Source organism: Lissotriton vulgaris, chromosome 7 (assembly GCF_964263255.1).
Source record: "Lissotriton vulgaris chromosome 7, aLisVul1.2, whole genome shotgun sequence".
In the NCBI taxonomy this organism is placed as follows: Eukaryota; Metazoa; Chordata; class Amphibia; order Caudata; family Salamandridae; genus Lissotriton; species Lissotriton vulgaris.
Window position 1 is genome coordinate 833,600,162 of NC_141695.1, and position 13,480 is coordinate 833,613,641.

General features: G+C 46.4%; 1 protein-coding gene across 1 annotated transcript; it reads left to right on the top strand.

Annotated features, from left to right (window-relative positions):
• Positions 1 to 8,418: 8,418 nt before the first annotated feature.
• On the top strand, positions 8,419 to 12,956 carry NPB (neuropeptide B). The gene is made up of 2 exons (XM_086928800.1): positions 8,419 to 8,808; positions 12,575 to 12,956. Exons 1-2 carry the CDS (start codon positions 8,536 to 8,538, stop codon positions 12,701 to 12,703), a joined length of 402 nt encoding a protein of 133 aa, XP_086784926.1. The 5' UTR covers positions 8,419 to 8,535; the 3' UTR covers positions 12,704 to 12,956.
• Positions 12,957 to 13,480: the final 524 nt, after the last annotated feature.

Sequence of the window (13,480 nt, forward strand, 5' to 3'; positions counted from 1 at the left end):
AAGAATCACCTTCCGCCTCCTCACCCACGCACACAAAGCCCTACACGACCAAGGCCCGAGCTACCTCAACAGCCGAGTCAACTTCTACGCTCCCAAACGCCACCTCCGATCAGCCAACCACGCCCTCGCCGCTGTCCCCCGCATCCGAAGAGCGACTACAGGAGGAAGGTCCTTCTCCTACCTGGCCGCCAAGACCTGGAACTCCCTCCCGACCGACCTGCGCCTGACCCAAGACCACCTCTCCTTCAGGAAGAAGCTGAAGACCTGGCTGTTCGAGCAGTAGCGGCACCCCCCCCCCCCCCCCAGCGCCTTGAGACCCTACGGGTATGTAGCGCGCTCTACAAGTGTCAATGATTGATTGATTGATTGGCCTTTTCAAGCAGGTCATTCTTGCAGGTCAGGGGGCCCAGCAGAGCGGTCTATTTTTGCCTGGTTTGCCCCCCTTAAGTATGGCCTACAATATCTCATCTGCAAAGACAATACCTGTGGTGCTAGCATGAAAAGTAGTGACAGTACTGCAAGCTAAATGATTGAGGTAAGAAGTGTCTACAATGGATTTTGTTTTTTGGACTGAGGACATATAATTAAAAAAATCACTTCCAGAATTCATAAATCAATTGAACCTGACTGTATCCATAGGATAAGTAATGTATTTCAATGTTGTTCCAAAGAATACATTCAATGAAGAGCAAAAGGAGGAAAAATTGAAAAAGCACATAGCAAACTGATTATATATAGAAAAGACTTATATTTAAAAAAAACATGGGGATATATAGAAATTAATCAAAGTATAAAAGTAATGAAAGGCTGTACATATGAATTCACAGGTCAGTTCACAACATAGCATCTACTCCGTTAATTGATGAGGAAAATCCAGTTCATAAATGTAAAAAAGGTTTCTTCCAATGCACAAATGCTGTGGAGATGATGTTATTGGTCGACGTTTCGGTCTTCCTTGTAGTCATCTATGATACCATCATCAGGACTATTGTTCTTTTCAAAAAGAAAGCCCCTTGAAGTAACTGGGCATAAATTGCCAATGGTCTCCAATAATGAATTATTGTTTTCTCTTGAATCCAGGAGATCTGAAATGGTAATACTGATCACTCAGTATTGCAGAAGTTTTAATTCCAATAGTAGCCGTAATTGAAAAGTCCATGGTCGTGATATTAATCTCACGATCGGTAAATAGACCCTCCTCAGTCCAAAAAACAAAATCCCTTGTAGACACTTCTTACCTCAATCATTTACCTTGCCCAAGCCTACAAGGGTTTATTGGGTTTCCCCAAATATACTAATATTAGTACTGCAAGCTGCCACTAGTGACGCCAGCCTACGAAGTGATTTGGGCACAATCACTTTCTGTTTAATTCAAAGCAGCCATTGCGTCACTCTCTGGTGTAAAGGGCTATTCTCCTGCATATTATGTATTTTGTTCTCTGTTATGCTATAGTCCTTTCTTTATGTTCACACTGTTCCACAACACACCATGGGGCATATTATCACGGGCTTCATCACCGGTTTAGCGGCACATTTTGTCGCTGAAGCGGTGAAAATTCTATCGCCCTATTAGCAATGCAGCGCTAATATGCATTAGCACATGTTAGCAGCCGTTTCAGTGATGCTACGCATCTTAGTGATATACATCGCTAATGAGATGCAAAGTAGGTGATCCGTCTGGAAACATCACGGAAATGTCGCTAACTGAACATCGCAATATTAACAATGCGGCCCCGCAACCTCTTAATGATGTAAAAAGTCACGCTAAGCGCGCTTTTCGCCGAATTCTAACACCTCCTAAAATCCTGAATTAGCCATCCCCTTAATGGGAGGTGGATCTCTGTAGTTATATCCCTGGATTTTCAGCGATATCTCCCCAAAACGCCGCTATCACTGGATATTTTATCGCCCTGGTGATAAGCGTTGTTAATAACGCGCGAACCGGGCGATAAAATCCAGCGATAAATAAAACCGCACTAAGCGCGGTTTGCGATATTTGTCTGTAGATAATATACCCCCATGTTCCATATTCTCACCTTTTATGTGACAAGCCTCTGGCGTGCGCACCTCCAAACATGTTTATGTTTGAAGATGCATCGCTCAAGGTTCTGTTCTCATGTGAAGCATCCTAACTGTTGAATTGCCATTCAGCAGTTACCCTTCATCGAGAACAACAGTACTCCAGTGTTATGCTGCTTAATTTGGAATAAACTACTTTTGCAACTCACCTGTATTGTCAGCTTCGTTTCTGGAGAAACCTGCATTACCACCAATTTACATTTGGCGACGAGAGGGTCTTCATTTCACCAATTTTGTATGGATTTCCTTCTGGAAATAATTTAAGAGGCTTCTTTGTCACCTGGATTTACTATTTCTTGTTGCTGCCATCCCGGATTTATTGCTCGTTCTTCACAGTTTTGTTTCCTTCTTCTTCTGTCTGGCTCCGACATTCACTCCATTTTTGGCTGAATTTTGAAGTGATTGATCAGTTTCAGCAGCACCCGTCACTCGTCTTGACGATCATATACAAACGTGATGACGTAATCATGCAACGCAAGTCTCCATCTTGAAAGAGCATGCAACGTAAGTGGCCATCTTTTAATCATTTAAAGAACATTTTCATCTCTAGTCTCTTACTGACGTCATAACTTTGCCAAGCATTGGCGGCCATCTTTATTTTTTCAAGTTTCAATAACACAATTGTTTTCCTCATACGATCAGGAAATCAAAACTGTGTCTCATATGATCGGCATGTCACTGGTGTCTTGATTTACATCATTGCTTTCTTCAAAGTTTTCTAGAAAATTAAAGGTAATTCCTTTCATAAAATTACCTTTCTTTGACAGTCTATATGCTTTGTCATCATTACTTTATGCAAAGTTTGAAGAATTTCCCTAATTTCAAGTGACTAACAAAGAAGCAATCAGTCTTATTATCATTATAATATGGCATCAAATAAACAGATTGTACATTTAAACCATTCCCATTCAGATTCTTAAAATCTCCAAAGGTTCGCTCTTCTTGGATAGAAAGGGCTGGTGGAATAAGGGAGCTGTAGTCAAGTTATTGCCTGAACAAGCCAACATGATTCTCGCTTGTAAACATTCTCTTGCAAACAATGGTGACTTTTCACATTTTCCTGTAGGTACCTCATCTGACAATTCCTCCAACTCTGAGCAACTCACTTCCATGATTCAAGTCGCTACAACGCCTCCTTCAACTTCAGTTTCTGAGTCACATAGATCGTTTCGTAATTGTTCTATCCCTGTAAGGTATAAAGATTTGTATATGTTTTAATCTCAAAATTTTCTTTCACAGATTTCTTTTTTTTTGTTATGGAAAGGGAGATGATGTAAAGGGCTATTCTCCTGCATATTATGTATTATGTTCTCTGTTCTGCTTTAGTCCTTTCTTTATGTTCACACTCTTCAACAACACACCATGTTCCATATTCTCATCTTCTATGTAACAAACCTCTGGTGTGCACACCTCCAAACATTACCACCACTTTACATTTGGACAAGTCCATGCAGCCCGAAGCCGCATCTGTCTTGGTTAATCAAAAGAGGCTTAGTGGAAAACCGGAGAAATCCAAAACCAGACGGTAGAACTCACCTATTGGGCTCATGAAATGGAACCACGTTTCCCCAGCCTTGTCAAACCTACACAGAGTCCAAGCCTACCAAAGTAATCTCTGGCGTTGTTACAAGATACACTGGTTTGAAAAGAAGAACCTTCACTCAGTGGTATGTGCCCTGGAATGCTCTTCACTTCGACAAACTTCAACAAGCATTGGAAATGCAATAGGGCTCGCATTAGGGAAGTTTGAGCTATTGGTCTTATCAATGAATTTTTTATTATTTATGTGTTATTTTTTAAAATAGCTAAATTAATAGTTTTGTCATTTACAATGTCAATAGTTATAACTTTCGAATAATTTGTGACACCTATAGCATTTGTAATGCAACATGTTTTATATTTACGGGACTCAGATGTATTGATATTACAAATAACAATTGCTTTTAATTTTTTTAAATAATTAATACTTAAAAAATGTATTTAATTTGTAATGGCAATAGCTTAAACTTTTGTAAATAACTTTTGGGAAGATTATGTTAAGTGTTTTTTATTGTGACGAAAATCCAAGAACAGAAGTGAAATATTAACATCTTTTTGTGATTTGTAATAAAGCTTGAAAGCTTGAAAACAGCTTGAAACATTGAAAGAACATATTTGAACCAGTGATGCTGTGGTGGTGCTGAGTGATGCTGTGATGGTGCTCAGTGTTGCTGTGGTTACGCTGAGTGATGCTGTGGTTGCGCTGAATGATGCTGTGGTTGCGCTAAGTGATGCTGTGGTTGCGCTGAGTGATGCTGTGGTTGCGCTGAGTGATGCTGGGGTGGCGCTGAGTGATGCTGGGGTGGCGCCAAGTGATAATGTGGTGGTGCTGAGTGATAATGTGGTGGTGCTGAGTGATGCTGGGGTAGCGCTGAGTGATGATGTGGTGATGCTGAGTGGTGCTGTGGTGGTGCTGAGTGGTGCTGGGGTGATGCTGAGTGATGTTGTGGTGGTGCTGAGTGGTGCTGTCGTGGTGCTGAGTGGTGCAGAGTGGTGCTGTGGTGGTTCTGTGGTGGCGCTGAGTGGTGCTGTGGTGGTGCTGAGTGATGCTGTGGTGAGTGATGCTGTGGTGGTGCTGAGTGATGCTGTGGTGGTGCTGAGTGGGAGATGGGGAGAGGGAAAAAAAGGAGAGCAGGGAGAGGGTAAAGAGATGGAGAGAGGAGAGAGAGGGGGAGAGAGGAAAGAGAGAGGGGGAGAGAGAGACGGAGACAGGGAGAGAGGAGAGGGTAGAGAGGGAAAGGGAGAGAGGGAAGTGAGGGAAAGGGAGAGAGGGAAAAGGAGAGAGGGTAGAGGGAGAGAGGGAGGGGAAGAAGAGAGGAGGAGGACGTGTGCGAAGGACGGAGGGGAGAGAGAGGGGAGGGAGAGAAGAGCAGGCAGAAGGGGAGATGGGGAGAGGGAGAAAAAGGAGAGCAGGGAGAGGGAGAGGGTAAAGAGATGGAGAGAGGAGAGAGAGGGGGAGAGAGAGGCGGAGAGAGGAGAGAGAGACGGAGACGGGGAGAGAGGAGAGGGAAGTGAGGGAAAGGGAGAGAGGGAAAAGGAGAGAGGGTAGAGGGAGAGAGGGAGGGGAAGAAGAGAGGGGGAGGACGAGAGCGAAGGACGGAGGGGAGAGAAAGAGGGAAGGGAAAGGGTGAGGGAGAGAGAGGGGAGAGCAGGCAGAGGGGGAGATGGGGAGAGGGAGACCAAGAAGCGAGTTCCTCCTGCAAACTAACTTGAAAAGCCAGAGCTTGGGGTATGGTGGGTTGAGTCTGCAAGGGCACACCATGCCGAGCAGCTGCAGCCCTGGCAGGGCGATGTAGTAAAAGTCTGTGGGAATCCTGTAAATATAGTACCTTTTCAATTCCCCTGGGACTGTACTTCATTACATGGTGTTCACAGCAACAAACAATATGAGAGTGGGGGCCAGTGACGGACGGCACGCTGTTCCTTTAAATCCTTTAAAAAAGCTTTTATCAGTACTAGCCTTCAGAATGTCAATTCAAGCAAACCAATTTTGATATTGAAATTACGAATTAATAGCACCCATAGGCAAGCAAAGTCTAAGAATGTATTATCAATTATTGACGGCCAAAAATACAAATAAGCTCTCTTGAATTAATTTCTCAATGTGGCCATCACAATCGGAAAAAAAGATCCCTTTTGCGTGAAAGTAGCACAGCAGATACAAAAATAAGTAGTTTTCTGACAATTCTACTCTACGTGGGGGTATTACAAAGAAAGGTTTCTCAACGCCTCCGAGCCAGCTTGCAGTTGTGACTAAGTCCCTGGGTGGATAACCACATTACCGCACTGAATGGAAACGAGCTGGTTCGAACAATCAAGATCTGTTGTGGATGCCATAAGGAGGGGCAGATGGATCAAACGAACCCCGAGCCCTCCCCAGTGGGCTATTTCCTATCCAATAAAGCGTTGCCATGAAACGAAATGGTAAAGACATTCATTTTGGTAACCAGGATAATGGTTCTGTGAACACAACGAGCTAGAAGAAAAACAGACTACAATAATGGGAAGGGAGAAGCAATATTGAAAGCAAAGGAAAGGAATTTAAGAAAATAAGAGGAAAACAGGTCGAAAAAGCAGTAGGAGAAATTAGAGAAAGTAAAACATAAAGGAAGAAAAAGAATAAAAACAGTGAAGGTGGACTGAAAAGAGAACGTTAGCAATCATTGACTTCATAAAGGCGCTAAACACCAAATAAGCGCTGTTCTTTATTTCTGTGTATTTATTTATTATAAAGCGCTGCGAGTCGCTAATAAGTGACATTGCGGTGCTATATAATGTGCTTCTTATGCAAGCCTGTCTGAGACATGCTCCCTTATCACCTTCGGAAAAAAAACAGTCACAATCCAGTTTATGCTTCTCTGTGCACCTCTTTGTCTACGTCAAAATGCGCCTTGAGGAGATTCGATGTGAGCAGCAGCTCACCCATCAATTCATTCATTCATTCGCGGAAGCAGTCTGATATGAATGAATCAATACTGAGGCAGAGCGCTGAGGGGGAGGCGGGCGCACTTCCTTTCACTGCCCCCCCCCCTCCTTCCCACCTCCCAAAAGGGAATAGGCAGAGAGCGCGCTCCCCCCCCCCCCGGCCCACTCGAGGAGCAGAGCTCCCAGAGCCGAGAACCGCAAAACACAAACGAAACACCCAAAATATGTCTAAACGCAAACGGGATAAAGTTGTCGTGTTCCCAGTTGGCTAATGAACTGGGCCGCGTGGAGCAGTCACCCCACCCCCCTCCTCACCCATCTGTGTTATTGGTGAGGCAAGAGAGGGTGGTCTCGATTACGTTTTTCTTTAAAAAAAACGAATAGCATCTGCAGCCCCTCCCCCCTTCCAGCCATCCGTTAAAAATCCAGTTGCAATAACTTTCGGAGTATTACGATAACCTGCGGAATTTGGAACAAATAAGGAAAGGAGAAGGAAGGGAAAAAAGACAAAACGAAACGAAGGAAGAAGAAGAAGGAATAAGACAAAAACAAGTACAAAGAAAAAGAAACACATTATTGACATGGCTAAGAAACGTGGTAAAAAATGTAATTAACAGAGCACACATTGGAAACATATGGAGCACATGTGAAGAAAGAGAGAAGTCTACAACAGCAGAAGAAGGAGAGTCATACATGGCAAAACAGACAAACAAGTTTTAAAAGGAGACAGTGAAACTGAAAGTACGGCCGGCCGGCCGTGAATAATTAAGGTGTGAGAAATGCGCTGGGAGGGCTGCCTTTGATGTGGTAATGCGAGGCAGGCAGGCAGGCGGCTGGTGGCATTGTGCACACGCTTTTTAGGGCTTGTGCTTGCACAATGACCTAAAAAGCACATGCACTGCAAGAAATCGCCAGTGGTGGTTAAACTCTGGATAAGCCACAATAGAGCTTCGCCAGCTATGCGCAGAAGCGCATCAGCAGGCGAGCCCTAAAAAACGCAGAAAGGCCTGAAGTCTTTCTTTCTTCTCCAAGTACACTGCTTGCACTCCCCATAAAGCACTGACCTGTGATCTCTTAATTCACAATGCAGTGATGTTATTCACACCCTCCCCTTTCCCTACTAGGAGCTCTGGAGCAGGCGCAAGGCAGTGCAAGCGCTATATAAAAATACCCAAAGGAAATTAAATTCATAATAATGACCCCTAGCAGGCCTTGCAACCACCTTTACCCAGTAAAACATCAGCTGCCTGGTGTTTATCTTCGTTGGTGTTGCTCGGTCATTGTTATCGCGATTATTTGGGAGGGTTGAACAACGAGAGAAGGCGTTTTGCTTTCACGTCTGGTTGATTTGATGCCTTATAGTAGACATTTGTAACACAAAGAACTGTCCTGTGTCCTTGCGCGAGTCCTGTCAGGCAGGTACTGTTGAAACCAGTGGCCTGGCGTTCTCCTGGATCATGTTCACGATTTTATTGATTTGGGGGTGTTGTAAAAAATGGGTTCTGTTTTATAATGCAACACCTCCCCCAAAACCCAACAGGGTTTCACTATCTACTTGGAATTGTAAAAGCACGTGTTTAAACTCCAGCTTAAAACTGCATCGAAAAATTGGTGTCAAAACATCTAAGAACCACCCATTCACATTTTCCTCTCAACTCTCCGGCCACAACTCTTTTCTGAACTCTCTCATCCCTCCACCTGTCCTCGCCATTTCCAGACCCCTCCTCGCTGCCAGCCCTCGTCTCCCTCCTCTCTCAGCCTCCCCTCCCTCTGTAGCTCCCCTTCCCTCCAGTGACAGCTCCCGGTTCCGCAGCTGATGCCCCCTGTGCCCTATATAAAGGGGTCCGGAGCCCGGCATGCTCAGACTCGCTCGGCAGCACGCGCACACTCCGCACTCTGGCCCTCGCGCCCTCCCGCCCAGCCTTGCCTCGACGCCGGCTGCCGCGAGCCCTGAGGCCAGCGCGCGCACTCTGCACCGACCCCCGAGGCACCATGCTGTGCGTCCAGAGGTCCCTGAGGCTCGGCGCCCTCTGCCTGGCCCTCTCGCTGCTGCTCAGCTGCCCGCCCGCCGAGGCCTGGTACAAGCCCTCCACCGGGCCCAGCTACTACTCCGTGGGCCGGGCCTCGGGGCTCCTCTCGGGCATCCGCCGGTCGCCCTACATCCGCCGCTCCGAGGCGGAGCCCGACAGCGCCGAGAACTCCGCGGCCAGCAACTTCATGTCCGAGCTGGGGAGCCCCAAGCCAGGGGCAATCCTCAAGAGCATGGTGAGTCCGCGGGGATGAGCATGAGGGGAGGACAGGCCGAGAGGCAGGAGAGCTGGAAAGCAGCCCAAGACTGAGGGGCCAGACGCCATGAGGTCGAGCTCTTATGGGAGGGAATGAGTCTGAGGTCAGAGTACAGGTAATAACAGAGGGATGGGTCAGCGGAGAGTGAGGAAAGAAAAGAGCATCAGGGGAGAGAGTGGAGGTAATGATGGTCAGAAGACAGTCGGGAGAGTAGAGGGGTGCGATGTAGGGTCTTGGTGACTGAGAGCCCGGGAAAGTGATGAGGTCTGTGTGCTGGAGGCGAGCATCAGGAGATGGGGTAGTGGTCCTGCAAAGGTGCCCTGGCTAAGTGGGAAGGGTTCAAGAAACTTGTGGACGCAGGGAGACCAATGGCCCCCGAGTCTAGGGGTTCAAAGATATACTGGCCAGTGCTTTAAATGGGCCGGTACTGAGTACCGGCACTTTTTTATTTTGTGAGGGAGAGTACCGGCACTTCTCAAGAGAAATATAATGCTTTTAATTGGAGAGTACCGGCTCTTCTCAGAAACAAACCGGTAATCTGGTACAGAGTACCTGTACTTTTATTTTTCCATTGTAAGCACTGTATACAGGTGCCTACTTCACGGATACTTCTCTTCCTGTTAAACGCTCTGTCGCCCTGGCGAAGGTCAACTTTGCGGTAATACAAAACTCAATAAATAAAATACGTGAAACTCTGAAGGGAAGGGCTGGGAGGAGGTAGGATTTGGAAGATAGGTGTACCTAACAGTGCTTTAAATGTGCCGGTACTGTCTGCTGCAGTACGAGACTAGGGGAGCAGAGGCAGCATTCAGGAGGCTGTGAAATAGCATGGAGGAAGGGAAGTAAATGTGTGAATCACATTGAACAAGTACAACGACTAAATTAAGGGCCTGGTGTAAAGTTCAATGATATATAAAACTATAGATGAATAACGGGGAACTACGGGGATGTTTTTCACGGAGGAGTTGTGGGTGACATCAAATAGTTGAGTGTAAAGCTGGAGTTGTCTAAGATGTCATTCAGAACCCAGATGAAAAACATCCCCGTAATTCGCTTTTTACCCATCTATAATTCTGTGGTGTGTATGGCCCCAAAAATCATCTGCCCCTGCTTTCAACCTCTATGCCCGCTATGCAGTGGAAGAGGAGAAATGGGAAAGCTGTGCCCGCTATGCAGTGGAAGAGGAGAAATGGGAAAGCTGTGTATAACATGGCATTTGTTGTGTATTCCTGACCCAAAGGTTAAAAAAAAAAACTACCTGTCATCCTTGTTTAACACCTGCAAACCTCCCCCCCCCCCATCTCCTGCTGCTCTGCTTTCAAAGCAGACAAGCGGCGCTGCGTTGAAAGGGTTTCGGGAGGCCTATGAGCCTAACCTGGAAGCCTGCATGACGTCACAACTGTGGGGCAGAAGGTATGTTATCAGCTGTTGCTATGTCATAGCAGTGGATTGTGAGATTCTGTAACTGAAATAAAAGACTATGTGAGAGCCCTACATAACAAAGGATTAAAATATGCCAAATGTGAATGTCTCTTTCTTGATCTTCTAAATCTGGACAAGAAAGGGACCAGCGGTGGCTCCTTCGTTAAGGTGGAGGAGCACAGCCCCATTGCTCTCAGCAGTGCAAACAGGAAAAATACAATGATAATAATTATTATTAATATTTTATTTTTCAGCACTGAGGCAGTCTAGGGCTGGGATAATCTATTGTGACTGAGCAGTGAGGAGGAGTGGTGAGCACCATAAGTGCGCATGGCAGTTAGACTGGCCATCTTACGGCAGCCAAAATGACATACGCACTTAGCAGTTCTACACCTGGCTGTATTGCAAAGCTGGGTGGAGAACAGTCCCAAGCACTGTCTGAGTGGCAAACCAGGCCACTTACAATGCTACAGTCATACTTATACTATTTTAACAGCATGACAGCAGCGCTGTGATTGGCTTAACGGAGTCTGGGAGCCTGTGTGCTGCCGGGAGTCAATAGGAACAGAAGTCGATGGAGGCAGCAGCCGCCACGGAAGTAATCTCTTTTTTTATTCCCCATCCCCTGTACTGCCCCACCACTTCTGTTCCGCCACAGCCACCACTGAAAGGGACTTCCTCTCAAATACTGTCCTGCTGTTGAAGGCAGTTCATCCAGTTGAACTCTTGTGGATTTGGGGCTTCCTTCAGAAATCATTTTTTTTTTAAATTGCAACCTAAAGAGAGTATTTATCACCTCAAGGTTGCCTTCCTGCGCTGCCACCTGGCCGAAGGCCAATCAGCCTGACAGAGGGAGCGCAGGAAACATGGCTGTGTGCAAACAAACCCTTTAAATGAGCACTAGCTCCGTGTCTCCTCTCAGACATAGCGCTTCGAAACAATTACAGCGTTTCGAGACTCAGCCGAAGCGTTGTCCAACTCCATTAACGGAATGAGAGCGAGCCCTGCGAGGGATGCTGAGCGCGGGCTGAGTCTGGAGTGGGTGTGTGTATTCATTTGAGTGAGGAGCATTGGTGGCGGTTACATCAGGGATCCGTGGTCGGAACAGTGCGAGGGAGGAAGGCGTTTATTAGCGTTAGGACTGGTCTAACGCTAGCGCATCACACTCGTAGGCTACGCACAGTAAGGCACAGCTTTGGGGCGCAAACGGAGAAGGTGTAGCCACATAATGCACGACCCAGTATGAGAAGAAAACCCCTCACGAGATTGCTTAGTAAATCTACCGAGGTGGCTTTGTCGGTGTTTGACAGTAGTTGACAGTGACTGGTAGCCTCCAGCACCTTTGTAGACGGGACCACGAGAGGTCCATTCGCCTTGAGCCGAATAACCTGTTCCCGCATCTCCCTTTTTTTTTTACTATGTCGATTTATTTTTGTTTGTTTTAGAACTGAACCGTTAAGAGATGCGACAAACTACTGGGTCTACAATAGTGAACGATGCATGTATTGGTCTGCATAGTTCAGCTTGTATGGGACCCGCTACCCAAGAATAAACACAGTACATGTGTTTGCAGACAAGTGCCCACCTGTTGGACCGCCAGTATTCTTGGGATGGGGGGAATTCTACATTGCATTCAGCGTGCGGAGACTTCAGCCGGACACTAGATCAACCAGTCTCTGCATATAGTGGCTGAAGCAGGTGTCGGCTGACTCCATGCCTGTGCCGTTAATTCGCCTGTCTCGAGACGGCGGCGTGCGTGCAGTGTCAGATCACAGGCACACGCGTCCACCCCACTGGTAATTGTGAAGCCGTTGAGGTATTTATTTAAGAGTTATATTGTCGTATCGCTGTCTTTCCGGGGTTCGTGTAATTTTGCCAGACTTGAGAGGCGTGGTAGCATCTCTTCAACCCTGATGCGAGCTCAGCTGTATTTTCCAGGTTTTCCATAAACCTCTTGGCACTATCATCCTTCTAGTAGGTGTTTCACTTTAGACGGAAGTGACTTTTACTCCGACTGCTCTAAACTCTCTTGAGATAAAGGGGAGGGAAATGCAGTCAACGGGATGTTGAAATGGCAGCATTTGGTCACAATGTTGGGTAGGAATTAATCGACCCCCAACTGTATTCTGGTATGTAATGGAAAACTCCGCGCAAATGGTATTGAATAACCCGGCCACCCAGTGTCAGTGCAGACCACGAGCAAAGAGCGTCCTCGTGAGACTGTGTGTGTGTGTGTGTGATGGGGAGGGGGCATGTTTCGCGTGCACCGGTGACTGGCTGGGATGCGCAGTGTTAACCTCTTCTTCTCGCCCCTCTCCCGCAGGCCGTGTGCGTGAAGGACGTCGCCCCCAATCTGCAGAGCTGCGAGCTGCTCCAGGACGGCAGCAACACCTTCCAGTGCAAGGCCGAGGTCTTCCTGTCGCTCGACTCTTCGGACTGTGTCAGCGCATGAGGGCCCCACCACGAGGGAACGGCCATGACGGGGAAGGGAGCCTTCACCCTCGGTCAGGACCAAGGAGGGACCCAAACTACCTCCCCCAAAAATGATAACACTGCCGCCGCTGCCTGGGCTCCGCGTGGCCCAGAGCTGCGCACCAGAGACACTATGCGTTGCTTTTCTCCGCCGACCTGCTCTTAGTTAGCAGGCATTGTGCATTCATTGTATAGAAAATGATATGTTTGATGAATAAAATCAGCCTTACACTAGCTGCTCAGTTTCCTCCGTTCCTTGTATTCGGAAGGCGGGAGTAATATCAGGGTTTAGATACAGTCTGCAACCAGGCATAATCCCGCTCACGCTATTACATTTTAAAGGAGGAAAAAAAAAACAATTAATACTATTTGTAGAAAAATACACTCTTTTTATCCTATGCCCAAAGTGATATCAAATGTTATCAAACATTAAATAATTTCACAATGTATAAGGGACTAATATATTTAATAAACTTTCATTGCATGTAATATTTGTTCGTTATACAATCTGTCTCATGGTACTCACACCCATCTCACTAATACAAAAACAATGGTTCCTAGAAAGCAAACTCGATCATCAAAACAGAATACGTCACACTTTTGGACTACATCCAGTGAACCTAAAATCATTAGCGAGACAAAACACATGTGAGTGGCGCTACTTGGAATATGATCACCTTCTTCAGGACTAAAATCCGAATTACACCCATTGAACAGGAGGCTTTCAGGTCTTTGCAATCTTCAAAAGAAACTCTTC